The sequence below is a fragment of the Nesoenas mayeri genome, assembly GCF_963082525.1.
Source record: "Nesoenas mayeri genome assembly, chromosome: 18".
NCBI lineage: Eukaryota > Metazoa > Chordata > Aves > Columbiformes > Columbidae > Nesoenas > Nesoenas mayeri.
This window is the reverse complement of record NC_137566.1, coordinates 7756504-7781277: the sequence shown is the minus strand read 5'-3', so window position 1 is coordinate 7781277 and position 24774 is coordinate 7756504. Positions and strand designations below refer to the sequence as shown.

Below are 24774 nucleotides of genomic sequence, written 5' to 3'. Positions count from 1 at the left end.
AGATGCACAGATTTCACACTGGCAAAAAGTTCTTGTGGCAGGTTATGAATAGGTTAGGCAAATAATTTAAAAAAAGGGAGCTGGGGGATGATGAATACCTAATCATGTGATTCATGCTGGACACTGGATTGGCAACAAACGGTAAGAACCCTGTGTGGTGAAGGTCAGTCCAAACCTGCAAGAGAAGAAGTACAGATATTCCGTCTCATTCACATATATACATCTGCTAGTTCTCAAATCCAGCAAACCCAGGTCGTTTCCTCACCTTGGCTGGCATCCGAGCAGCCAGTACTGTCAAACAATTGACACAAGAAGCAATAACATCCACAGGGGGAGAGATTACAGTTGTTAGCCTAGAAAAACAAATATTATGCATAAAAAGCATTGCCATCTGTGGTCTGTCTGGCCTATATACTGCTGTTTTGATCATAAAAGCTTCTCTCTCACTGAAATACACGAGTATAAAAGCTCAGCAGGTAAATACAGACACCAGAGTCTGCACTTTCAGTCTAGACTTGCAACCTCCCCCTCACACGTGAGTCACATCAATTTACTGGAAGAGGCAAGGCTGGCAAGACAGCAGACTGTCACAGCGAGCACTCACTATGCAGCAGAACATCAACTCCCAGGCAGTTAACACTGAGAGGAGTGTTAATAAGTACAACTGTTTTAACACCTGGAAGTTAATGCGCTAATGATATGCTCTACTCCCCTTTCATGTAAACAGAGCTACCAATAAAAAAATGCCTTTAAATGGATAAAATTGCACAACATTCAGGAAGGAAGCGGAAGAGGGGCCATTCTGCTGCACCAAAGCATTAAACTGAGTGTAGCCAGAACAGTTTTGAGAACTGAACACCAGTCTTGGGGAGTTCAAGCACTGAGACACAGTTCTTGCAAAGCTCTTGGCAAAATGAGTAATCAGCCATTCTTCCAGCTCATTATATGTTCTCAGGTATGTTCGCTGTTAGTGGCCTGATGCCGGTTGGTGACTTACCTCTGCAGGAGCATGTAGATTCGCGACGTGATAGGCAGAAGGCAATCTGCTATCGATACGTCAGTGCTGATGACTTTATGAACCAAATCGATTATTGGCTTGACCCTCTGGCAATGCTGAATCACATCTGGGTAAAGAAAACTAACACTGGAATGCGAAATCGTACTTAAACAGTAATCAAATCTGGAACGATGCATATAAATCTTACCACACATCCTCATGGTCATTCTGCATACCAAAAAAACATTTATTTTATCTATCTCAACTTTCCCCTCGTCTAAAATTTATCTCAGCTCACTACATGCTCTGGGCCTTTTAGAGTGAATTTTACAGTATTATATTAATAATTAAAAAATAAGGTTTCTGGGAAAGTATTCCATGCTCTTTTAAAATCGGTTCAGTCCTACTATTAACCTCAAATTGATACATGTCAACAATTATTTATTCTCTTTTACACTCCAGCCTATCTCACCTGCTGTCGATACAACTTGGAGCAGCATCTCAATCTCGCAGGTGAACAGTGTCCAGCTGCTGTAGGAATATTCCCATCGTACCAAATAAGCCCGGTCATCCAGCATCACTTGGCCCACTGTTCCCTGGGGTATCCGCAGATTTGTTTGACCTAGTGCTAAAGATTGAAGAACTGGGTGAAATAAAGTCACAAATTTCCCTGTGAGTTAGAAGCCAGATAATGAACTAAATTCCCCAAAGCATTTCAAAAAGAAAAGGTTAAATACAGTTTCTTTACCAAGAGGATAGAGGAGCTTTGCAGCCTGTCTTCGCCAAAGCGTGCCGTCTTCATGAGAGATCACATCAGGAGGTTTATGTTTGTACAGTTCGATATAGAAGGACATTTTATCCAGGAAACTGTATACCTGCACACAGAGAGAGCTTCAACAACACAGCCAAAGAGCCAGACCTCCTTAAAAATTAATCAACTAAGCCATTTTCAGGAACAGGCAAGTTTTCTTGACATGGACAATATCCTTTGTATATGTCAACCACACCAAAACATAATTAGACAGTCCACATGTCCAGACAAGTCTCATCTAATGAATCAGGAACTTTGTATGAGTAAAGCACAACCTGAAAAACTAGGCAGTATCTTAAACTTCAGTCATTAGACTTGAAAAGAAGCAAGAAAATGTCCTGCAACAGCACAGGACTAAAAAGGAGCGATGTTCACTGTTCTTTGACAAAAGCTTAATATCTGTCACCTAAGATTACAAATGAGATAAGCACAAGTAATGGAAAGAAGGAATCACACAGCATTAGCACACAGAATGTTATCCCTGCCTTGAAATAACTCATCTCCCAAACACCAAGAGAGATCCTGTACCTTTTTTGCAGTAGATTTATCAGACACAAGGGCTTGAAGCAGCTGAAGGAGAGGAGTAAGTAGATGGGGAAACATCCCACAGACACTGTCCAGGATAATACCCAGACCCGCAGTGGGTTCCTGATGGTTCAAACAGAAAACAAATGTCTTATTACTAAAAAAAAATGCTAAAATGGTCTTGGTAGAGCACATGGATCCAGTTTCTTTTTAAGTTGTACATTTAACATTAATCATGCACAAAAGTATCACTCCAGTCCTTGCACAGACTAAAGCATGAGGCAGTGTGCAAGTATAAGGCAGGAAAAGACTATAATGCATTTCATATCATCCTAATTCTGTGACAACAAAAAAATAAGCATGATGCTTTTGCCAGCAGTTAGTTCAATCCTTGCAACACCAGCCCTGGTTTAAACTATCACCTATATTAAAACTTGTTCCAGTATCCTTCAAGAGTAAAGCCAAGGCTGTACCTAAAAGGCAGGAAAGGGCAAAAGTAAATCAAAGATAAATACAAATGAACACTGGTTCATCAGGCCCTCCTAGAAATTAACTAAATAAATACAATTAGTCGGTTCCTTTCCTAAAAAGGGATCTTTTATCAGGTTTTAGTTATAAGCAGGGTAGGTCAAAGAAGTTGCCAACACACTCACCGTCTTCCAGAAGAGCTGAGGAATGCTGGAAGCTGCCAGAACTTCACAGGCAGCATCAATTATATCCTTCAAAGGAAGAGAGAATGAAGAAAATAAAAGTTACTTTACACAGGGGAATTTCATCCCAAGCAAGTTCTGCCACATCTTTGGAATTTAAGTTTCCATGTTTACCAGCCAAGCTGTAACTAATTCCTCTAGTCAAAACAGAAATAAACACCCAACACACAGCCAGCCTAAAACCATGGTCCTTATCACAAATGGACTGGGCAGGGTAAATTTCTCCCCTATATCTGCAAAGGGCTATATGATGTCTTCTGAAACGTGGAATTGGAGTGTGCGGTATTTCCTTTGCTTTGGAAATAACACATCAACAGGTTCAAATCCACACATCAACAATCAGGTTCAAATCCACAGGACTTCAAGTGCAATATATGCTCTTTTGTTATTAACCAGCCAGTCTGCAGAGGTGTTTACTACATTTGCATTGTGTAAATGCAGCAGGAAAACCAGCAAATTACTCTTCTAGATCTAACTCATGTAAAGTTTGCAGTCTCAAATGCAGGATTATCATTTCACAAAAATAATTAGCATGAGTTATGACAGGTTATTTTAAATTAGGTAACAGACGCAATGAGCCTTGGACGCTTACCTGCTGATTGCCCAACGTATGTAATTCCAGTGATGTCAGGACAAAAGAAAGAAGTCCATAAATACACATACATGCTGTGCTGGCTGTACACTGGGAAAAAAGAATACATAGGCCATTATAGGAAAGACTATGAATTACAGAGTACACAGTAACCGTGTTCAGTCTGCTTTACAAAGCAGTTTATTCTCATATACAGTATTCTCTAATGAAACCATATACAGAGAATAGTGCAGAGTTAAATCATCTCATACTCAAGATCCACAATGGCAAGTACACTCACGGAGGCAAATCAACAAATGTAATTTAATGCAGTGTGTTCTGCTGAAAAGAGATGTAGTTCTTCAATTTACAAAAGCATTTTTATTATTATTTCAGCTTGATTTCTGATCTTCAATGAAAGAAGGTAAGATGATAAAACCTGCTTTGCTGCATACTCTGCTTAAAACCAGATATAGTTTGAAAGTTCAAAATCATCCACTCCCCATCACACCTTTACATCAGTAGCAGTTAAATACCTTCAAGAGCTTACATGCACAATTGTAAGAAACTCACATTCTTCCCCCCGCTGCTCAGCGATCGCAGCAGCTTTGTCAGATACTGGAAAACGTTCAGCTGGATAGCGGTGCTGCCCATTCTCCTGATGATGTTTGCTGACTCCTCTGGGTTTACGGTGTGACGGAGCAGAGCCCAGGCCAAAAGCACCGGAGCGTGATGTGAGACATCCCCTAACTGCAGCAGCTGATTGTCCATCTCCTGCACAGAGACAAAACAAGAGCAAAATAACTGAGATCTTCTGAAAGAAGCTCATACTCGACTGATTGAATCTGCTTGCTAACAGTCACCTTTCCCTTGCAGATAATTATTTCAAACATGCAGCTGACCAAATCATATACTTGAAGCCTTGGTCTGGTTTTCTGCACGGTTTACTGACTTAGAGTTGGTGTAACCTCAGGTGATCTCTGTCCTAAAAACCCTGACACTACAAATCCTTTGTTTCATTCCCTTCTGGAAAGTTCACACTGCCTACTGCTTTGCACACACCTTTCTTTAGAGAAAGGTCCAAGATAACCAACAAAATACAAGTGGAAGAGGAAATAATTTTGTTCTTATTTGCCCCAGAATGTTATGCAGATGACAGCTCTTACACTTGGTCAACAAACCCAAGAATTAGAAACTTCCAGGCATAACCTTTAAAAGCACTGCTTGGGTAAAACAGTAAGTTCTGTACTGTTAGGCCTGACCAGGGGTTACTCTGCCAGTGCTTTACCTGGTGGATGCGGTCAGTATTGGCTAACTTGTGCTCCCCCGTCCTGTCATCCAGAGCACGCTCATGGAGGGAATCAATTTCCATGCCTTCCACCAGAATAAGAGCACTAAAGTAGCTGCAAGCAGAAAAAGAAATAAAAAAAATAGGTCATAAACTTTATTTTAAAGTTTTAAGAAGCAGTAGCCAGAATTATAAATTATTTTTTTCTGAAGAAAACAACGTTTCACTCTGTACTCACAAATATACATGATACTCACCCGATACGGTCAACCAGGTGATCCATGCTCTCGTCTACCAAGTGTCTGTTGGTTTGTCTAGTGCCAAATCCCTGTTCTTTGAACATCTTGGCAAATGCCAAAAGCTCCTCAGGTGCCATTTCAAAGTACGCATAGTAGAGGAAGATGACTTCCAGGAGCATGGACTGTTCGCGGAGGCATTGCACAAACCAACGGGAAACCTGACGTTCTGTCTGCACAAGGAAAAATCCTACCATGTATGCTGAGGCTCGTGGGTCAGTCAAAGCAGTCAAAAAATGAGAAGTGTGAATATTTCAACAGCTTGTGTAAGCCAGCAGTTTATACTCGTGGCAAGGAAAGCCACTGTAAATACAGAGTGTGCTGATGCAAAGAGATTACAACCACATATAAATGGATCTGTTAGCTTAGGGCTGTCAATGGATTTATCACAAGGAACAACACGTTCCATACAACTCTCTCTGTTTCTGAGCAGAAGTGTGTTCTGTTAGAGAGAAAACAGCTTCTGCACGTATGCATTTTCCAACACACTACATATAAGGAAAGACCCTATAAATTTGATAAAAAATAGAAAGAAATAAAATACCATGAGATTTCCATGTGTTTCCCATGTAGGAGCTTCTGCTTTGTACAGCTCTTCAAACTGTTTCCGGTAATTAGGAACTAGTTCCTTGTCCAACTTTTCGACGCACTGGAAGTATTGTGCCTTGAATAAACAAATGATTAAATTAACTTCTCACACACACACACACGTGCTTTTTACCATCACAAGTGGACAACTACTACACAACTTACATATTTAGTTGTTTCAATGCCATGACAGCCAGGAAGAGGGTTTGGTACTCACTGTGTAAGGGTGCCTCTCATCCTGAAAATAAGTGAGTAGATGGAGGACGCAGCGCAAAATGCAAATCCTCTCTTCGTAATAATAGTCAGCAAGCTGTGAATATACAGTTATATCGAATCAGTTTGCTATAGTGTTCAACTCCATACACTTTCCTCTCCCATACACTGTCACGGCCTTCATCACAATATATAGTGCTCAAAGGTGATCTCTCATTGCTCATCCCTATTATCCTGTGTCAGATACGATCATCAGTCTCCAATTTAGAGTTGTCGCTTCAGACAGTAACACATGAACCTATCAGCTTTGGAAAACACGGGAGTGTACACCTGCCCAGCTAAATTCCCTGATAGTGAGTCTAAAATTTCCTTCCTGTAGCAACTATTAACACTGTTCAAATCTTTATGCACATCCATCTATTTCAGAAGCATCTTCTAAAATCTGTTCCTTATATAAAGGAATACTTCAATTATTCCAAGATTTCCTGGATCCAGAGAAATAAAGTTGGTTCTCTGTCCAAAGAGATCTTTTCAACAGAAAATAAAAATGGAAATTACTAACCTTCAGCATCAGAGCCTGACTCTGCCTTTCATCCTGAAGAACTGTCTGTGAGCAAAACACAACAAAATAAAGAATTATTCACTGCAGAAAATACCTACCGACAAAATACATACTTGCAAAAAAAGAGACTGAATTCTTTCCATTTCTTTTGGAAAGCCAGATTCCAAAAGTACAAAGCCAAAGCACTCATTGGTAACTACACATGTGTTCTTCATCTCCACTCATCCTCCTTCATAAATCTGTAGCTTTCCTGTGTTCTTGCAATAGAGGAGCACAGAGAGATTGGAGCAGGAAGGCGTACAAGAAAATTTAGCCTGCATATCTGTGATCACATTTCCTTATGGTGGTACTACCGGTATTAAGGAAAGACGTGGAGTAAGTAGAATGTAAGTGGGAGCTACGGACCTTCAGGGAGTCCCTTGTTCCTCTGTAATCCTCTTGAAGATAACACTGTAACAGCTGCACACTCTGCTCTTCATCCAGACCCTGAAAAACAGAGAGATGCTCTGAAACGAATAAAAAGCAACTGAATTCATGAAATATGATGATTCTCTCCAAATATTCGGGCAGCTCCTCTCTTCAAAACACGTAATTTCCAAAATATGCCAAAAGGATTTTTTGCATCAGGCAGATGCTTGCTTTAGTCAGCACTTCTGTTTAAAGAAAAACACATAAGCTTTGATGTCACTCAGACGCAGCCAGTTTAACTTCAGCAAACAGAACATAACAGTGATTATAAAATGGTACTGCCACCAGTCACCGAGTTCCAGCGTGTGGCTTGAAGGAACAGAATCTTGCAGGAAAACTGACACTATTTGCAAACATGGCAACTGATTGAAGGGACATCAATTTTTAGCTGAGCAGTTTTGGATGTCTTGAAAGAACCCAAGAAAAACCAGAAGTGGGTGACAGGTTCTGAAAAGCAGGGCCCTTTGCAGCAGGGGGGGTGTTAACCAGGAAAACTGAGGTACCTCAAGGTCACTAAGCACTTCTTTAAATCTTCATCTACAGCCCCAACATGTACTTCTAACATCCTTTAGACTATTCTGAACTGAAAGTAATTTTTAAGTTTGCCTCTATTCAACATCAAGAAGCTTACTTAAATAAAAGAATTCCAGTAACAATGCATTCCAAGTGCAGGGACAAAAAAAATCATCAGAATAGCACCTTCACTCACCAAAAATTTGCTGACCCTCAGACCCAACTCTTTTAGTGGAGCAGCTACATCTTTATCAGCTTTTATTTTTTCTGCGGAAGTTGTACTAAAAGAAAAAAGAAATTTTAGTCATGAAAAATGCAGCAATCATTTAGAATGAACTAAAGAGGCTTAATTCCAAAGTCCTATCAGTTTAAACGGAACATTTGCTTTTTCCTCAAAGGCCTTTCCATATTTCATGCAACAATATTCTGTAACCTCCCCACCCGAGAAAACGTTTTTCATAATTGTTACTATAATAAACACAGGCTGTATTCATTCCACCTTCTCCAATGAGGGAATCTGGATATCCTTCTGGGACAAATGAGTGTCAAGAGGAGTCACCTCTCCACAGGCTGCACACGATCATGCAACTCAGCAGAGACAAGGGTTAAGAGCTACATAACATCAGTAATGACAGCAGGAACTGCTGTGTCTTCTTTCTGCTCTGTATTTCATGCCCAAAAATGTAGATTAAGTACTTTCTCTTGACACTTTGTTCCTGAAATCTCAAGTCATGCAAGAGAGTAAAAATCTATTTTTAAGTAACCAGAGAGAAACATTCAACGTGCTCCTCTACTTATCAGAAAATCTCATTTAGAGGGTAATATCTAAACTCAAGCAGCTACTATACCTTGGCGGTTTATAGTATGAAAGCCCCTCTAACAATCTCTGCCAGTGCTTGTTCAATTCTGTTGCAATCTGTGCCTAAAAAAAAGAAGCAAACACTACCGAACAGATTCCTCAACATACACTGTGAAGTATCAGATTTGTCAAATTTAAGTAAAGCAAAGAAATTCCACCACCACAAAGAGACAGGAACGACACAAGACAAGCGTCTATGATTCAGACTGATTCAAGGTGCGTATTGTACGAGACAGCTCGCTGACTTGCCTAATCACGGGAAGGGAGAGGAAACAGGAGGCAATGGACTAGATTCAAAAACATTTGGATTTCCAACCTCTGGGCAAATTCTTGAAAGCAGGGGCTCCGTCCCAGAAAATAAGGACGCAGGCTGTACCGCTCATGAATAACCCAGGCCAGCCAGTCTAGAAAGCAGCACTTGTGTCCACTCCAGAAAGGGAACCACCTTTTCAAACACACCCTTCCAGGCAGTTCATGAAGCAGCTATAAATAAGGAGTGGAAGAATGAACAAGTAGTGGAGACAGAGGAACAAAAATCGCACCAAGGGAAAAGCAGCAAAACACATTTTCACTAATATTCAAAGAGATGTACAAATGATATATTTGGCCATGAAGTCCACTCAGTGATGGGCAAACCTGCTCAGCAAGACATGGACTTACTGGTTCTCTTAAAGCTGATCTGCCCAGAAGAATTGTCCATAATTCTCTGCTGCTCCTGTAAACACAGGGAAAGGGTGAACAGTATTTTAATGATGAACATGATGGCAGGCTTCTATTTAGCTTACACCTTTTCAAACCTGCAATTAATGCAGAGCAGATCGTATTGCAATATAAGAAAAAATATTTAAGGAACATTAGTTTTTAGCTGACCTGTTTAGATGTCCTAGAAGACCCAGGAAAGAAGCAAAAAGGGTGACAACGGCTATAGCAAGACTTGCAAACCCATATCAAAGCAGCAGCACATTTATATCACATTACTAGCTCGATTTGATTTTGTTACTTGGACATTTAAGGTTAATAAAAAGAAACCTAATGAAAGTATAGAGCAATATTCTATTCAGTTACACTTGAAGCTCTCCTCCAAACAAATTCTTCTGTAACAGTTTCATCCTTCACTCTAAGTGGAGCATAAAACTGGGTAAAGTGAAAAATCGCAACAGCTTTACATAAGGTAGAATAATTTGCCACAGGTCTCCAGAACATTTACCCTTGCCTTCTTTCTCCTTCCTGAGAGCTCTGTAGAAAAGCCAGTCTGCACCATGAGGTATTACAGATCAGATCCTGACTCTGGCATACGCACCCACAAAAACGAGTGTCCCTATAACTGCTCTGAAAATGTATGTTTGCCAAAAAGAATATCTCAGGAACTCAGACAAATGCTGAATTGATAGCAACGTAATCCAAATCAGGAGTTAAACACCACAGCTCCCCACGCAAAGACTATCTACAGAAGCAAAGAACACTCATTAACTTATTTTTAGAACAGCATCATCCAAATAACTCACTGTGGCAGTGAAAGTCGTCTGCAACTCCTGACACATGGTGCCACGTAAATTATGAGATCTATTATTCCCCATACACCTATCAACATAATGTCTACCTGCTAATTCCTAGATAGCTGTGTATAAACTCCCTGTGTATAAACTCCCTGTGTATAAACTAAGGAACACCCCCATGACTTGCTCAGCAACCAGCTGTGGGTGCAGCCTCTCCAGTCCCCCAGAGCACCGAAAGGCCACAGTTTTACCAAGAAAATAATGTCTTTGTAGAACTGGGCACCAGCCTCGCACAGCCAACCCTTCTACTTTTCATTCTCTCTGAATCTCTTCTGTGAATAAAACAGACCGCAGTTTGTTGTCAGTTCGTTGATTACAGGCTCCAAGAGAGCTAGGGACGGAAAGCTCTTTTTATGCGATCACATGTAACAGTGGTGTTCCTGTCGCCATCAGGGCTTATAGACACTAATTTAATAAAAAATAGATATCTAGGAACCCCCCAGAGGATAAAAATGGTCCAATAAAAGTCAAAAAGTGCGCTCAGGACAAATGACAGAACTAGTCTAAGGTGATCACTGAACCTGGGATTCAGAGAACAGCCTCCCTTATACACCTTCCACATCTCTATTTTGATTTTTACGTTTGCAAAGGGTTGTCCAAGAGGCTGAACCAGCCCCTGCGCGCTCGGCGCTTCCAGAGGCGCCTCAGGGACGGGGCCGCTCCGACAGACAGCTCGGGCGGCAGCGCCCGCCGCCACCCAGCCCCGCGAAACCGACACCTCAGCGACCGTTTCACCTTCCACAACGAGGAAGGAAAAAAAAACAAACGAAAAGAAACTCCACAAAATGACTAAAAAGTCGTTACTAACACGCAATTCAGCCCCCGGGGGTCCCGCCGGGCCCCTCACTGAGGGGCGGGGCCTCGCTGCGCGCGCGGAGGGGCGGGGCCAAGTCGGCGCGGGCCCCGCTGCCGTTAACCCGCCCCGCGGTGCTCCCCCCGCCCCGCGGGCCCCGCTCTGCCCCCCGCCCCGCCCAGGAGGCCCCGCACGCAGCGGGACCCGGGGCCGCCCCCACCCTCAACCCCCGACCGGACCCCGGACCGGAGCGGCCGCCGCGGTCCCGCACCTCGCGCACAGCCCGCCCGCCGCCATCTTCGCTCCCTGCTCACGTGACCCGCCGCGCGGAGCCGCTCGCCCCGCCCCCTCCTGCCCACGCCGGCGTCACGTGGTGCCGCTGCCCCGCCCACTCCACCGGCGAGCTGGGTCATGTGACAAGCGGCAGCGCCAAGATGGCGGCGGCCCGGGAGGTGGGTAACGGGGAACGGGTTCGGCTGCGGGACGCGGGCGGGAGCGGCCGCGGACCCTCGGCAGGACACGGCGCTCACCCGGGAACAGCCTCCGAGACCTTCCCGCTGAAGCCCGAGCCCCGCCGCAGCTTCCCGGTAGCGAAGGTTGGGCTGCCGGGGGTGGCGGCGGCGGGGCGGGACGGGACGGGACGGGACGAGGGGAGGACACGAGGCAGGAGGCGATGGTGCTGCAGGAGGCGATGGGGCGCAGGTCGGAGGAGGTTTCCCGGGGTGCGGGTCGCGGCAGGGGAGCGCTGGGGCCCGCTCGGTGTGTGCGGGAGCGCTGCGGAGCTTCCCGTTACCTGCGGGAGGATGCGGGCGGGGAACCGCCGCAGGCACCGGGATCAGCCCGCAGTGAAACACGGCGCGATGCGGAGCCAGAGCCGCCCCTGGCCCCGCTGGCCGGCTGCCTGCGGGGGGAGCTGCCGCGGGCCCTTAGTGATGCAAGAGCTGGGTTGCAACCTTCAAACTGACAGAGTTTTCAGTCTTTGGCCACCCTGCATCTTCCTAAATAAGCCTTGAGCTCCTCCCTTGTGCTCAGAAACAACAAAGAGTGGGACCCCAAAACCATTATTGGTCATGGGTAGATATTTATTGCCCATACCAATTCTGTTTGGTTGACTATATGAGTAATTATTCTGCCTAAAAATAAATTGTGATGGCAAAAAAGTTACAGTGAACATAATGAAGTTGGGTGGAAATTGAGTATTTCGGGCTATACAAATAAGAATAGCAAAAAGTAATCTTTTAATAAGAGTTTGCAGTACAAAGTCCTAAATAACTAAACGCTCCAGAGCTACCATGTGAGGGAGTTTGACACCACAAACTAACAGTTACCCGGTACTATTGCTGGTGAGATCTCTATCAGCTTTGTAACCCGGTGACACCATTCAACACTGAATGAAAACCCAAACTGGAACCTTAAATAAACTTCCAGCCTTTTATGAGAGAGCTCATGTAGATATTAGTAATGAGACTGCGGGAGCAGAATTTAATGAGCATTTACTACTAATTGGCTTAGGGGTGCGGCAGAAAGAATGAATGAGTCCAAAGCTTCAGCTGGAGATACCAAATCCAGTAGGGACACACACAGCTGGGTCAGCAATTCTATTGCTGACAGAAATACAGAAATTAATACCTTCAAAGAACCAAAAGAGCTGCCAGTGTAATGGTGTTGGCTTAGACTTAATATCAGATTGTGGATAAGGAGATACAAAGGTTTTCAGGAAGCAATAAACACTGGTGAGAATTGCACAATGTCGTGAATGCTCACAATACCTCCAAGAAGATAATGATTTAACCTAATAGAGCCATTATGTGCATTGATGATTATCTCAGCTATTTATCTCATAGTCCAAAAGTTTAAAGGAAAGTTGAGTTTGCAATGCAGCTGCCGTGGGGTATAAACCTTGATTTGGATAAGGTGAAGTGTGGTGAGTGCAACATTAGTGAGACAAGAGAATTAAGGGGATATAGAAAACAGTGACAGCTTTAGATCGTGGTTAATAACGTCTTAAAATGTTTACTGACTCCTGAAAAATGTGACGAAAACAGCACATACCAGAGGTTAAACAAATCACTTATAAAATAATTATGCATTTTGGGGATGGGACTTGCTAATATTTGTCTAGTGTGCTTAATGACTGACTAACATTAAAATACTTCACTTATTTATACAGAACTACAGTCCATGAAAAATAGGTTCACACTCAGAAAATAGGAATGAAGACAGCTGACGGGGGAAGAGATGGTGTCAGGGGTTAAAGAGAATGAAGCCAATACCTTTCCTTAAAAATAAATCAAACTCATTTACTGGCATGTGAAGCTGTATAATAGTGAAGTTATACAGCTACAACACATCCTAAAGTTAAACAGAATATCGCCACTATGTCAATATGGACTAGAAACATATCTTAGAATAGATCTTTTTGTGACAAATATGACCCATGATTGTTGTAGAAACAAAAAAATTAAGCTGCTTAATGCTAAAGACATGATGAGATGAATGTCCTTCATGGCCACAGGCAAGTTGAGGTCTGTTCGTTCCAGTTTTCCATCCTCAGATCTCCAACGTAGCTTATCCTGACAGTTCTGGTAATAGATCAAAATAGATAAAGTACACCATCTGATAGTTCTTTTTTAATGCTTGTGATGTTTTCTTTCCCACTTCTATTGTAAATATGATGTAGCACTATAAACGATCTGCTGCAGTGGAACTATTCAATCGTAATACCAGTAACAGAAGGAGAGAGGGGTACGTAGGGGGTTTTGCACAGCAGTAGGAAGAGAAATATTTAACAAAAGTAGGAACATTCTGTAAAATTACAGCAAAAACCACATACAGAAATAGATTCTAAAATTACCTTTAGGCTTTTAAATTAACTGTATTTCAAATTCACGCCACAATGAAACCTTCTGGGAATCGTTATGGCCCATTTGCTTCACATTTCAATTCAAAGATACTGTAAAACTGTATCTCAGTGTGCTAATATTTCTGCCGCTGCAGGCTGACTTGTCTGATTCTCAGATGGGGTTAACAGTGCTGGCTGATTTATTACCTCACTTTTTATTATATTTTTGACATTAACAATTGGCACATAACTATCAGTTTAAATTAAGCTTAAGAACCAAACAGCTGTGTGAAACCTTTAGCTTTTAATAGCGGCTTTAATTGTTTGCCCTTTCTTATATTTTGTAATAGGAACTGCAGTAGCATGAAGGAATTCTTCCTAATGGAAACCTATTGAGCACATCAGGGCTCCTGAGAAGGATTTTTGAAAGCCTGAGCCACCGTGAGCTGGAATCATGTTAAACAAGCCAGTGCTGGTGGAATCCCTGATCGTGTTCGTCGTCGTTCTCTCCGTGCACGCCGTGGTGTGGGACCGGTACTCCTGGTGCGCCGTCGCTCTCGCCATCCAGGCTTTTTACGTCCAGTTCAAATGGGACCGTTTGCTGCAGGCGGGGGGGGCCGTGTTCCAGTTCCGCGCAGCAGCCAACAGCGGGCTCCTGCCGGCCAGCATGGTCGTCCCCTTGCTGGGGATAGCCATGAAGGAGAGGTGCAAGTCGGCCGGCATCGTGTACTTCGAACGTTTCGGCATAGTTGTGGCTTCCACGGGCATGCTGGTTGCTCTCTTTTTATCTGTAATAGCAGTTGGCATCACGAAACCCATGCCAACCAACACTTGCATACTGACCGGTGTTGCCGGCAGTATAATTATCTATACCATGAAGCATTCTCTGACTGTTTCAGAAGTGATAGAGGTCCTAGAAGTGCTGCTCATTTTTGTCTACCTCAGTATGATCTTGCTGTACTTGTTGCCTCGATGTTTTACTCCTGGAGAAGCGTTGCTGGTTCTCGGAGGTATAAGTTTTGTCCTCAATCAGCTCATTAAACGCTCACTGAATGTAATCGAGGGCAGAGGTGATCCCATAGACTTTTTCCTTCTGGTAGCAGTCGTTGGAGTTGTTCTTCTTGGGCTTTTCTTCACTGTCCTCTTCATTTTCATGGATTCGGGTACGTGGATCTCCTCCCTGTTTTTCCACATGATGACAGCAGTGCTGGGCTTAGGGGTCATCATGCCCTGGCTCTACCGCCTGATCCAGAGGAACCCTTTGTTCTGGCTGCTCCAGTTTCTCTTTCAGACACAGACAAGAATTTACCTTCTTGGATATTGGACCTTTTTGGCTGCTTCAGCGTGTGGTGTAGTTTTCTACCAGAACGCTAAGAGATCATCTGAATCGAAAAAACACCAGGCCTCCACTATAACCAGGAAATATTTCCATTTCATTGTTGTAGCTACTTACGTTCCCGGACTGATCTATGACCGCCAGCTTCTCCACATCGCTTCAGTGCTGTGTCTGGCAGTGTTTATCTTCTTAGAGTATATTCGGTACTTCAGGATCAAACCATTTGGCCAAACCCTTAGGCATTTGCTGTCTCTCTTCTTGGATGAAAGAGACAGCGGACCTCTGATCTTGACTCATATTTATCTCCTCCTTGGCATGTCCCTCCCAGTGTGGTTGTTCCCCAGATCTTGTGCTCCTAAAGGCACCTTGTCTGGGGCAGGAGCTCTGGTCCCCTACTCGGGGGTACTGGCAGTGGGGGTAGGAGACTCGATTGCCTCTGTTTTCGGCACCACAATGGGGGAAATCAAATGGCCAGGAACCAAGAAGACCTTTGAAGGGACAATGACAGCTATTTTTGCTCAGATCATTGCTGTGGCTCTTATTCTGATCTTTGACAGCAGCGTGAATCTGAACTCCAGCTACGCCTGGATTCTGGCATCTGTGAGCTTAGTTTCTCTTTTGGAAGCATATACCACCCAAATCGATAATCTGCTGTTGCCTCTCTACCTCCAGATAATGTTTATGGTATGAAGATCTTCCAGGAACAGAGATTTTCCCTTTCTAGAGAGAAGTGGTAACAGAACATGCACTATAACCAGAGCTCAAAGGTGATCTAAACACTGCTTTTGGTACACCAGATGCAATTGTTAAAGACAGAAATGAAAAAGACCTATTTAAAATAAAGGTTTTGCCTTGGTCTTCCTTTTTTCCCCCTGTTTAAAACAGCATGAGCCGCTTGCTTTTCTCACAGGAACGTAAATATGATTAAAAACCCACTTGTGTTTAAGAATCAAACTTAAAGTTTCTGAGTGCCCAGAGGCAAGGGAAGTAGAGGAAGAAGAGGTAAGTCAATTAGAAGAGAAAAATAACCAAGAAAGCCTTCAGTTTAGGACACAAGCCTGAGCTTGCCTCAGATCTAACTTATATTCCTTAACATTCCTTAATTTTCACCTTGCTGTGAGTTGGTTTGGTTTTTTTTGAGTTTTGGGGTCAGTAATTGTTCCTGTGCACATTGAGGGTTCAAACAGGTCATCAGACAACTTAGCGCTGGCCCCATCTGTTGGGAGGAGGTCACACTGTGTCTTCCTCAAAGAGAAAATGAAGGAGATTAAAAGGAGAATTTCATTTTTTTTTAATTTAAATGTTAGCAGTTTGGGGGTTTTCATTTTCATAATTCCAACATGAATCTTTAAAAACTGTAATATTTTAAATCAACACACCCAGAGATCAAACGCTGAGCTACAGTTTGCTAGACATACTTAGAAGACTGATTATAAAAGTAGACTTCCTGCTTCATTTTGCCCACAATAGAGTTGTTTTAAATCACTGTTATTCAAACAATAGGACAGAGACCAGAAGGTGAAGTCAGCCACCTTCACATGACACGCTCGCCTGCATTGCTGGGGTTGACACGACCACGAAATGCACTCTTGACTTAAAAAAGGAGAAAACACTAAGTATCTGCAAGAAGAAATGCTTCTTAACTGGTCCCAGTCAAGGTGCAATGGTCCTGAGTGGTGTGTTCTCAAAACTGAGGGAGTTTCCTTACTGAAAGGACTGGGTGACTGTTTTCACACTACGGGGGCTCGTGCTGTAGTAGAAGCCCCTGTGTAAGTGCAGGTGTGCTCAGCGGTGCCGAGGGTCCTCGTTCTGACGAGAGGATGAAGTTAATCTTGAGAGCTGGTCTAGTGGAAGTTGTATTTGAAGGGAACATGAACAAATGGTCAGAAAGAAACGTTGAGCAGCTGTTGGCTCCAGAAGCCAATCGCTACCTTCAAGTGTAGAGCGACGGAAAAGGCAGCTCAGGAGTTGGCTGGAGCCTAAGGAAGAGATAAAAACAAAACTTCAGAGGCTGTTCCAGCCCTACGGGTATGAAATCAGCACCAAGGTACTACCAAGAGAAAACCTGTGACATGCAAGACCACCAATAAAAGTTTATCCCGGCTATTGCAATGAATAGGCTCCGGTTTCCCCAGCTGGTTGTCAGGACGGTGACCTTACCAGTTCTCTTTGCTCCAGCTGGTGTCTTTGGCTTCCATCACGTGGAAGGTGAACGCGTGGCGCGAAGACTCCGAGCTGTTCAGTTCGCTCTTATGGACGACCTCCCCGTGGATGAGGATGAGCCCACCTGTTTGAAAGAGACATCCCTACTGCTTTCTTTTCAAATTGTCAGTGCCAGCATTGAAATACAAGGGAAGCTGAAAGCATTAGAATACACTTCTAGCTCTCTTGTTGTTCTTGATCTGTAGGCAGATTCATTTGGGGGCTGTTTTACCTTTATTTATAGGCAGAGGTATGAACTGGCTGTCGTCGTAGGACGGCTCTGACCCTACAAACTCGACACACGTTGAGGAACCTGACGCTGCACGGACCATTCTCCGGGAAATTCCACCTGCAAATCCACATAAGCAGCAAACACACAAAAATAAAACAGCTAGTTATGTTTTACACAATGAAGGAACAATATCCACGATTTCTCTTGGAAATTAAAAGAACTTTATTATTATAGTATATTCACTTTTTTCCTTAGTAATTTACATGTGGGTTTTTTTAATTAAATGAAGACTTCACATTTTCCAGCTGTAGCAGAAACTAATAAAGAACGTGTTGAGGTTTAACATCACTTTCAGTCAAACCGGCACACAACTGTCTTATTTTTACTTTTCTGGCTCATTCTGTGCATTGCAACATAGCCCCTTAGGAACATAAATAGTCATACACTTAGCACAGCCAACCTTTGGCCCATATCCCCTTTCTATAAGAACAAAAGTGCAATCAGTGCAGCTGCAGAATTTGAGGGCTGAGTGCCTGAAGAGCACTACGATTGCACTGAGTGAATACTTAGGAGAGCAGCAGCTTAAAAAGCTGAATTGTGTGCCCTGAAGGGAGTGAAAAATATAAAGTGTTGATAATCCAATAGTGGTTACACACACACAGCAACTACCATCGGTCACAACAGCCATTACGTGAGTCTGCGCTGATCTGGCTTTGTCTGTCTGTTCCCCTGGGAAGGTTCAGATGGTGTCCAAGTGATGCTTGCATGGACTTGGAGCCTTTCCCTTTTTACTGAAGTTCAGACCAATATTTGATAGTTGTGTGCGTGCGGAAGAGGATTCTTATTCTCATTACACAAGACTAAAAATCACAGAATCACAGAATCGACTTGGTTGGAAAAGACCTCAGAGATCATCGAGTCCAACCCTTGGTCCAACTCTAGTCTGTTTACTAGATCATGGCACCAAGTGCCATGTCCAATCTCAGTTTAAAAACCTTCAGGGATGGTGAGTCCAGCACCTCCCTGGGCAGCCATTCCAATGCCTGACCACTCTCTCTGCACAGAATTGCTTTCTAATCTCCAGCCTAAATTTCCCCTGGCAGAGTTTAAGCCCATGGCCCCTTGTCCTATTGCTGACTGTTGTCAGCCAGGGAGAAAAAAGGGGATCTTAGTGAAGGGGGTGCAACCTGGAAATGAAACAGTTTTGTGAGTGGATGGGGGAAAAATTAAAAGGAAAACAAACACACAAAAGTTATTTCTTAGTGTGTTCCTCCTCTGGGAGGCAAAAGGAGGATTATGACTCTTTGCAATCCAGATCAGACTTGCTGAACATTTTCAAGGCTACAGTCAAAACTCCGGAAGGAGCACCAACATCCAGCAATGGCCTGTTTCACTACAAGAAGAAAGGACCCAGTGGTTTAACACCTTCTTAACTTTAAAGTCTTAAATGTCAGCGGCCTGGAAAGGCACAATCTGAATCTTGCAGGGGAAGATTTTGAAATAATACTGAAGTTAAAAGAAAAGATTCAGGAGCAGTTTTAATGGGCCTCCCCTTAGGTTCTGGAGTAAATAACACTCAGGATGACTGTCCTTCCTTTCCCCGGTGCCCTGATTCTTTGTTTCTAGGCTACATAGCAACTTAAAGCTAAATAGTGTCAGTCATGGATAGAACCTATTTTTATTAAAAAATATTGTTCTAGTAGCCTCATGTGATGAGCTGGTGGCCAAGAGCAAAGCGAAGCAGTTAATAACCTGCTGAAAAATGTGGGTTTAGTTTGACAACAGCACAGAGGGAGGACTTTGTGGTGAACAAATCATCCTTTCAACAAAAGAGAACGGCAGCGTGTTTCTGTAGGCACTGAATGCGGGGAACTCAACACGGTCCGTGTTACCTCCACCCTTAAGGAAGACGGGGGAGCGCGCTGCATGGCACCGAGCGACCGCGGCTCGTACCGGTGTGGGAGCCGGGGATGAACCACAAGCAGCCGTTCTCCCGCGTGGCGTCTTCCAGGGCGATCCAGAACCCCAGGATCCTGCCCAGGGGCTCCGTGTGCAGGAAGGTGGCATCCTGGTGCGGGGTCACTGCAATGAGACGTGTTTTAGGGACTTGTAATACCTGAGGAATTCGGTCCCGCTAGAAGGACGACAGGCTTGTTCTCCCCAACTTCTTGCCCTGACCTACCCTTCCCACCCATCGGTCATACACGTTGCATCTTATGTGAAAAGACCAGCTTTCCGCTTGTTGCAAATGTAAAAGTAGCTCTTTTTTCAAGCTGCAACTAACATAGAAACTTTTCTGGAAAACGTGGATGCTTTTAAATAATTTTAAGAAGGTTTGAACCACAAAACTCAGAAGCTTAAGTCTGATTCTGGGCCTTTTTCATGGTAATATTCCTTTCCTGAAAGAATATTATCTGCGGTATGATATAGAGAGAATATAAATCTCACCTTCACCACCAATGCCAGGTTGCTGCAAGGAAAGAAGGTGATGTATGAAGAGTTTCACAGCTTCCCACCCAACAGGGTCTTATTTCTTGAGCGAAAAGCTGACTTAAATTACTGTACCTTGAAGATATACATGCTTTGCACAACTACTGGTCTCTCAAGGCCCAGTTTTCTTCCCAATTCCTGCAAGAAACTTTCCAAGATTCGTGTTTGCTGCGTCCCATAAAGCATTATTCTTTCAAGATATTGAAATTTCATTTTTACAGACAAAATGACTACACTTGGGATTCTAGAAAATTAAGATTAACTACCCCATAATATGTTTTTTATCTCAGACCATTCTAGGAAACAGTCACAGCTCACCTGCACCTTGGTGGAGTGGGTGATTTGCTTGAAGACGGGATCATAAGCATGTAATGCTAAGGGGAAAGAAAAGACTCAGTCTGAAGATGTAATTAACAGAAGGGGACTCGGCAGCAATCAGTGACGAGCTGCAGAGACGACAGCCAAGCAAGATAAACTACAGCCAGAAACTTTCATCCCTCCCAAGACTGGGCATATGCAGCTTATCACAACTAAGATGATACAACTTGTAGATTTGCACAATAATCTTTAGAGGCCAAAAATATAATCAGTCAGTGGCCACAAATGACATATAAAAAGCAGTGCATAACAGAGTGATTAAGTACTATATTATGCAAATGCTGGTATAACCACCACTACACATGACCCTGAGGCAGATTCACCCTTTAAAACACGGTTCTTAAGACCTACAATCAATCAATCAAGTGCTGCAAAAATGACCTAGGGCTTGGTTTTTGGTGCATTTTGTGCATAGATGCTGCAGCCCAGCTCTGACAAACCATAAAGCAAAGACTTGGGTTCGTGCCTCCATCTCTGTGCGATAAAACTCGCCAAGAGGACACACAGGCGGGCCCAGCAGGGGCTGCTCCTGAGCAGGGGATAAGGCCAGACTCAGCTAAAAGCAGTAATTATAATATAGAGGTCTTGTTAAGTCGCCGAGTCAGCAGGCAACTGTTGTTTTCACTTCCCCTGGGGAAAAGCTGAAGTACAACAGAATAGGGGGGGAGAGGGGGGTGTTTTTTTCTGAGAAAACAAAGAACCCAAGTACTCTCGGTTTCCAAGTTTAGTGAAGTTTATTCTGGACAAAGTTCATGTGTTTGGAGATGCTGTGAAACCTGCTCTCGTTTTCCATTTATGGCTTGAAAACAAAAGGGATCAAAACGAACGTTTGGCAGCTTGGAGAGAGGAAATAGGTCAAACTGAAATCAGCCAGGGTGAAGAAAAGGTGCTGGTGACACCAAAGGAGGGGGGACAGCATCAGCATGGGCGCCCCACGCCTGCACAGGACACAGAAGACACGGTTTGATCTGTACTGAATGTGACCAGCCTTAGGTGGTAAATTCACTAGAGCAATCTCATACGTAAAAGTGACAAGGGCTGAAGTCCAAACTCTCACATGTCAGTGACTCTGAGCTGAAAAACATCCTAGAAATGTCTTTTGAAAACGATTGTAATGAAGATTTTTAAGTCCTTTGACAGCAGAGAGCGAGGGGCAGCAAAGAGAGAATTGCAGAGACAGCGACAGAGCGACATGGGGAAATCAAGCTGAAGAATTCAATGTGGAAACCCAGAGTACAACAGCCAGGGGTTGCAAAGCCAGGAGATGGGTGGCCACAATGGCAAGAGGGGGTGAAGCTTGAGATGTTTGATGTTGTAGTCCCTAGAGAAGCAACAGATGAAGGAAGAAGTGCTTTCTCTGCTCAGAAAGGTTTCAACTCAGCTGGCCAGGGATGTTTATAGTGAGTAGTTCTGGATAAGTCCCCACATCTGAAAACCACATCCCTTTTTCGCACCCCTCTCAAAACCCCAACCTCTAAACATACCGTGGCCAATCTTGCTGACGGACTTCTCCTTTGGAATTAGAAAGTTACCTACAAAACAAAACCAGAATTTAATGTTGTTTGCAAGGGAGAAATCATCCCTAAAGCTGAAAACTGGCCCCTGACTCCTCCCCAGCCTCCCCCGTCCCCTCCCCATGGCGAACTCAGGCCAGGACTTACCTTTCTCATCCAAAACGCCTTTCTCAAAGAAGAATCTAATCTTGTCCCCGCTGGTTAGGAAATAATCCGAGCTACCCTGCCAGGGATAAGAGCCCAGTAAAGATACTACCCTTGTAAAAACATAAATGAACCTTTGATCAGAGCGTTAACACTCACCTGCATCTTTTTAACATCGAGCGCAGCACAAACAAAACACAGGCAAATAGAAGTTACTCGTAAGAAGGGTTTTCACAAGGCTAAATGTCATGGCATTGATTAGGACTTTACAAGAACTTCTCGCATAAAGCCTACCCTTGCTTTTCTTTTGCTGGCTGCCTGGAAAATAAGCTATTTTCTATCTGCAGAACAAATACAAAGTGACCTGTGAGAGCTGCTTGTGGCTACCAGGGACAAGAACTGTGGGGGCTGACAGTGCAGCTGAGCCACACGCATCTTCTCCTTCAGCCTCTGCTAAGGCCACCACCACACTTTGGAGGAACCTGGACAGCAAACCCCTCACACAGTGTTATGTTCATTTAGAAGAAAGAGCCATATTCCCCCTAAGCAGCTACTTTTCCCCGCCCAGCGCTCCGATGGGGGCTCCTATGGGTACCTGTGCCTGGAGCTGCTCATCTTCCTTGGTGGAGAAGGCGGTGCGGCAGTGCGGTGGCACTTCCATCTCCGCTACGATCCTCCCGATCTGGCTCCTCATGCTGTCACACTCCTCCGCGGTGAAAAAGTTCTCTAGGACGAGGAAGCCGTCCTCGTGGAACTGGAAGAGATGGGGGTGACTGCTCTTCCCAGAGTCCTTGGGGGAAGCAGCGCAAAGCGAAAGAAAACAGTCCTGACCCTTCGCTGTGCCTCAGAGCAGCGTGGAAACACCCCCACTGCAGCTCTGCAGCTGGACAACATGCTCTTAATTTTTAATTTCAGGAGGAATTTCTATTGTAAAAAAAAATAGTTAACAGGCTCAGGTCCCATACAATTCAGAACAACACATGTCAGACCCTTTGTCCACAAAGCAGAGAAGATATAATCGCTAGAGCCTTTGTGGTTTAAGGCTATCTTATCTAAGATGTGTGATCAGCAACTATTAAATTACAAAGCCTGCTAACTGATCAGAGCAGGCACACCTGGACTCCAAATAGGAATGAGATTCCTTTACAAGCTGCAAAGCATTGTTTCCTCTGAAGGAAAAATCCCTGGGTGGATTTCTCACAGTTGACTACACAATCCCTTCCAAAATGAAGTGAACTCTGCTGACATTACTGTTTCTTTATATAGAATACCCTGGAGATTATCCTTTGACAGACAGATTTCGACTTGGGGATGAGAGCTGAGCAGCAGAAAGGGCACGAGAGAAATTCCTTTGAGAGCTCTGCGGGATAAGTCGAAGAGTTCATAGCTACGACAGGGTCCTCAAAATTAACGCAACACAAGAAGCTGAGAAGAATATAAAGCGTTGTAAAGGAGATCTGATCTCCCAGACCCGCTCATGGGTTAACTAGTAGTGACTGTCTTACAAGTAGTATCACCCACCTGCACACCAGCCATGCTCCTTCCCCAGGGGACACGTCCTTACCTTTTGGACCTGCTGCTGGGTCACAGACGCCATGGGAGGCGGAAGGTCCTGGATCTCACCGGTGACACTGCGACGCGGCCGGGCTCTGCGGGGCCGTTCCTGCTCTCCACGTGATGCGGTGCTGGGCTGGACGGCTGCGCAGCCAGCGGAGCAGCCTCGCGGGGAGTCCTGTACACGTCTCGGGCTGTTTGTCCCTGCCAGGGACATCCGGGGCTGTGGAGTTTTTGCTTTGGCTCCTGGTGCTGCTTAAAGCGCAAAAATTATTCCGCTCCAGTGCAAGCATGAAGTTGATTCACTTAACCCCAAAGAGGAATCACTGTTTCTTTAAATCTGGGTTAAGGTGGTAAACACAGTGGTAAATTCAAGGAGGTAAAATAAGATTCAAGTGGGATTAAAAGATCTAAAAGTTTAAATTACCGCTTTAAATTAGTTTCAGAACTCCCACAGAGCCCTTTTTGCTCAGTCAGCCTTTTTTTTGCTGCAGCACCGGAAAGGGACCCCAGTGACGAAGGAGATGACAAATGCCACACTAAGGGTTTGGTAAAATCACAGAGAACGGATTTGTGGTTTTATTCACGGCTGCTTGTTGGTGATTTACACCTTCGCTTGCTCAGTTCGCTCTCTGCGGCTCAGTATGTGCACACAAAGAGCTGGACCCAAAGGCACAGCTCAAATAGGGAGAAAAAGAGCAGAAAGTGGGTCTAAAGGGCAGAAGGGAGTGAAAAGCAGCGGTCAGCCCGGCGGTGGCGCTCCCCGCCAGCACAGCCGCCCGCCGCGCTGCACACCTGCGGATTGCCTCTCCAGAGGGAAAAATAAGCGCTTGGCTCTTGCTGAAAGCACTGAAAACATCATTCAGCAGCACTCCACAAAGAAATAGCATCGTGGGCCGAGTTTATAGACCACCCAGCAGAACGAACGCGAAGAAAACTAAGGAAAGGGTTCAAAACGCTCATGGGAAGGTGTTTACTTCCAAATGTATTTGTTAGCAACTGAAAAATCCATCGTAAGGATTTGTTTGAAAAAATAAAGTCCTCCATTGGGTGAGGGAATCGACTCCAGACAAAAATTCCTCCCCGTCTTGTTCACTGTTTTGCCTTTTTTTTTAATAGAAAGGGAATTCGGTGCTTTCACTGCAAAACATTTTTGAGCATTTACAACTTGTTTTCAAGCGTTTCCCTGCGCCCAAGAGGATACGAGTCTGGCAGTTTAAAGGACTAAAATTTGCAAGAGGATTTAATCACCTGGCTATGAATGGGGGGGGAACGATCAGCCACCAACACTGCAAAAGCAAAAATAAAATACATTAAAAAAATCGAGTATTT

At 44.1% G+C, this 24774-nt stretch overlaps 3 protein-coding genes across 5 annotated transcripts in view; 1 reads left to right on the top strand and 2 right to left on the bottom strand.

Moving 5' to 3' along the window:
• The window catches only part of NUP188 (nucleoporin 188), a 30878-nt gene extending 19813 nt beyond the window's left edge, over window positions 1-11065 (bottom strand). The window contains exons 1-19 of the mRNA XM_080356191.1: window positions 11022-11065; window positions 9062-9116; window positions 8391-8464; window positions 7739-7823; window positions 6967-7047; window positions 6562-6606; window positions 6004-6096; window positions 5743-5862; window positions 5160-5371; window positions 4903-5017; window positions 4188-4388; window positions 3636-3725; window positions 2987-3052; window positions 2337-2456; window positions 1746-1872; window positions 1470-1625; window positions 998-1124; window positions 266-353; window positions 99-175 (exon numbers count right to left, since the gene is read on the bottom strand). Of these exons, the coding sequence (XP_080212317.1) occupies window positions 99-175; window positions 266-353; window positions 998-1124; window positions 1470-1625; window positions 1746-1872; window positions 2337-2456; window positions 2987-3052; window positions 3636-3725; window positions 4188-4388; window positions 4903-5017; window positions 5160-5371; window positions 5743-5862; window positions 6004-6096; window positions 6562-6606; window positions 6967-7047; window positions 7739-7823; window positions 8391-8464; window positions 9062-9116; window positions 11022-11047 (1958 nt within the window). The 5' untranslated portion in view covers window positions 11048-11065. The remainder of the gene's footprint in view (window positions 1-98; window positions 176-265; window positions 354-997; window positions 1125-1469; window positions 1626-1745; window positions 1873-2336; window positions 2457-2986; window positions 3053-3635; window positions 3726-4187; window positions 4389-4902; window positions 5018-5159; window positions 5372-5742; window positions 5863-6003; window positions 6097-6561; window positions 6607-6966; window positions 7048-7738; window positions 7824-8390; window positions 8465-9061; window positions 9117-11021) is intronic.
• DOLK (dolichol kinase) lies at window positions 10403-16830 on the top strand. 3 transcript variants are annotated; one of them, XM_080356192.1, is made up of 2 exons: window positions 10403-11202; window positions 13943-16829. In XM_080356192.1, the coding sequence occupies exon 2, from the start codon at window positions 14047-14049 to the stop codon at window positions 15616-15618; it is 1572 nt and encodes a 523-aa protein (XP_080212318.1). In that variant the 5' UTR covers window positions 10403-11202; window positions 13943-14046; the 3' UTR covers window positions 15619-16829. The 3 variants fall into 3 exon arrangements, with proteins under 3 accessions (XP_080212318.1, XP_080212319.1, XP_080212320.1); XM_080356193.1 differs by lacking the exon at window positions 10403-11202 and adding an exon at window positions 11266-11346 and having other exon boundaries at window positions 13943-16830; XM_080356194.1 differs by lacking the exon at window positions 10403-11202 and adding an exon at window positions 11391-11452 and having other exon boundaries at window positions 13943-16830.
• Window positions 16794-23527, bottom strand: PHYHD1 (phytanoyl-CoA dioxygenase domain containing 1). The gene is made up of 11 exons (XM_080356200.1): window positions 23453-23527; window positions 22484-22642; window positions 21892-21967; window positions 21715-21762; window positions 20171-20226; window positions 19928-19990; window positions 19811-19832; window positions 19316-19444; window positions 17363-17479; window positions 17089-17215; window positions 16794-16907 (listed from the first exon to the last, which is right to left on the bottom strand). Exons 1-11 carry the CDS (start codon window positions 23483-23485, stop codon window positions 16862-16864), a joined length of 876 nt encoding a protein of 291 aa, XP_080212326.1. The 5' UTR covers window positions 23486-23527; the 3' UTR covers window positions 16794-16861.
• Between the last annotated feature and the right edge of the window lie 1247 nt (window positions 23528-24774).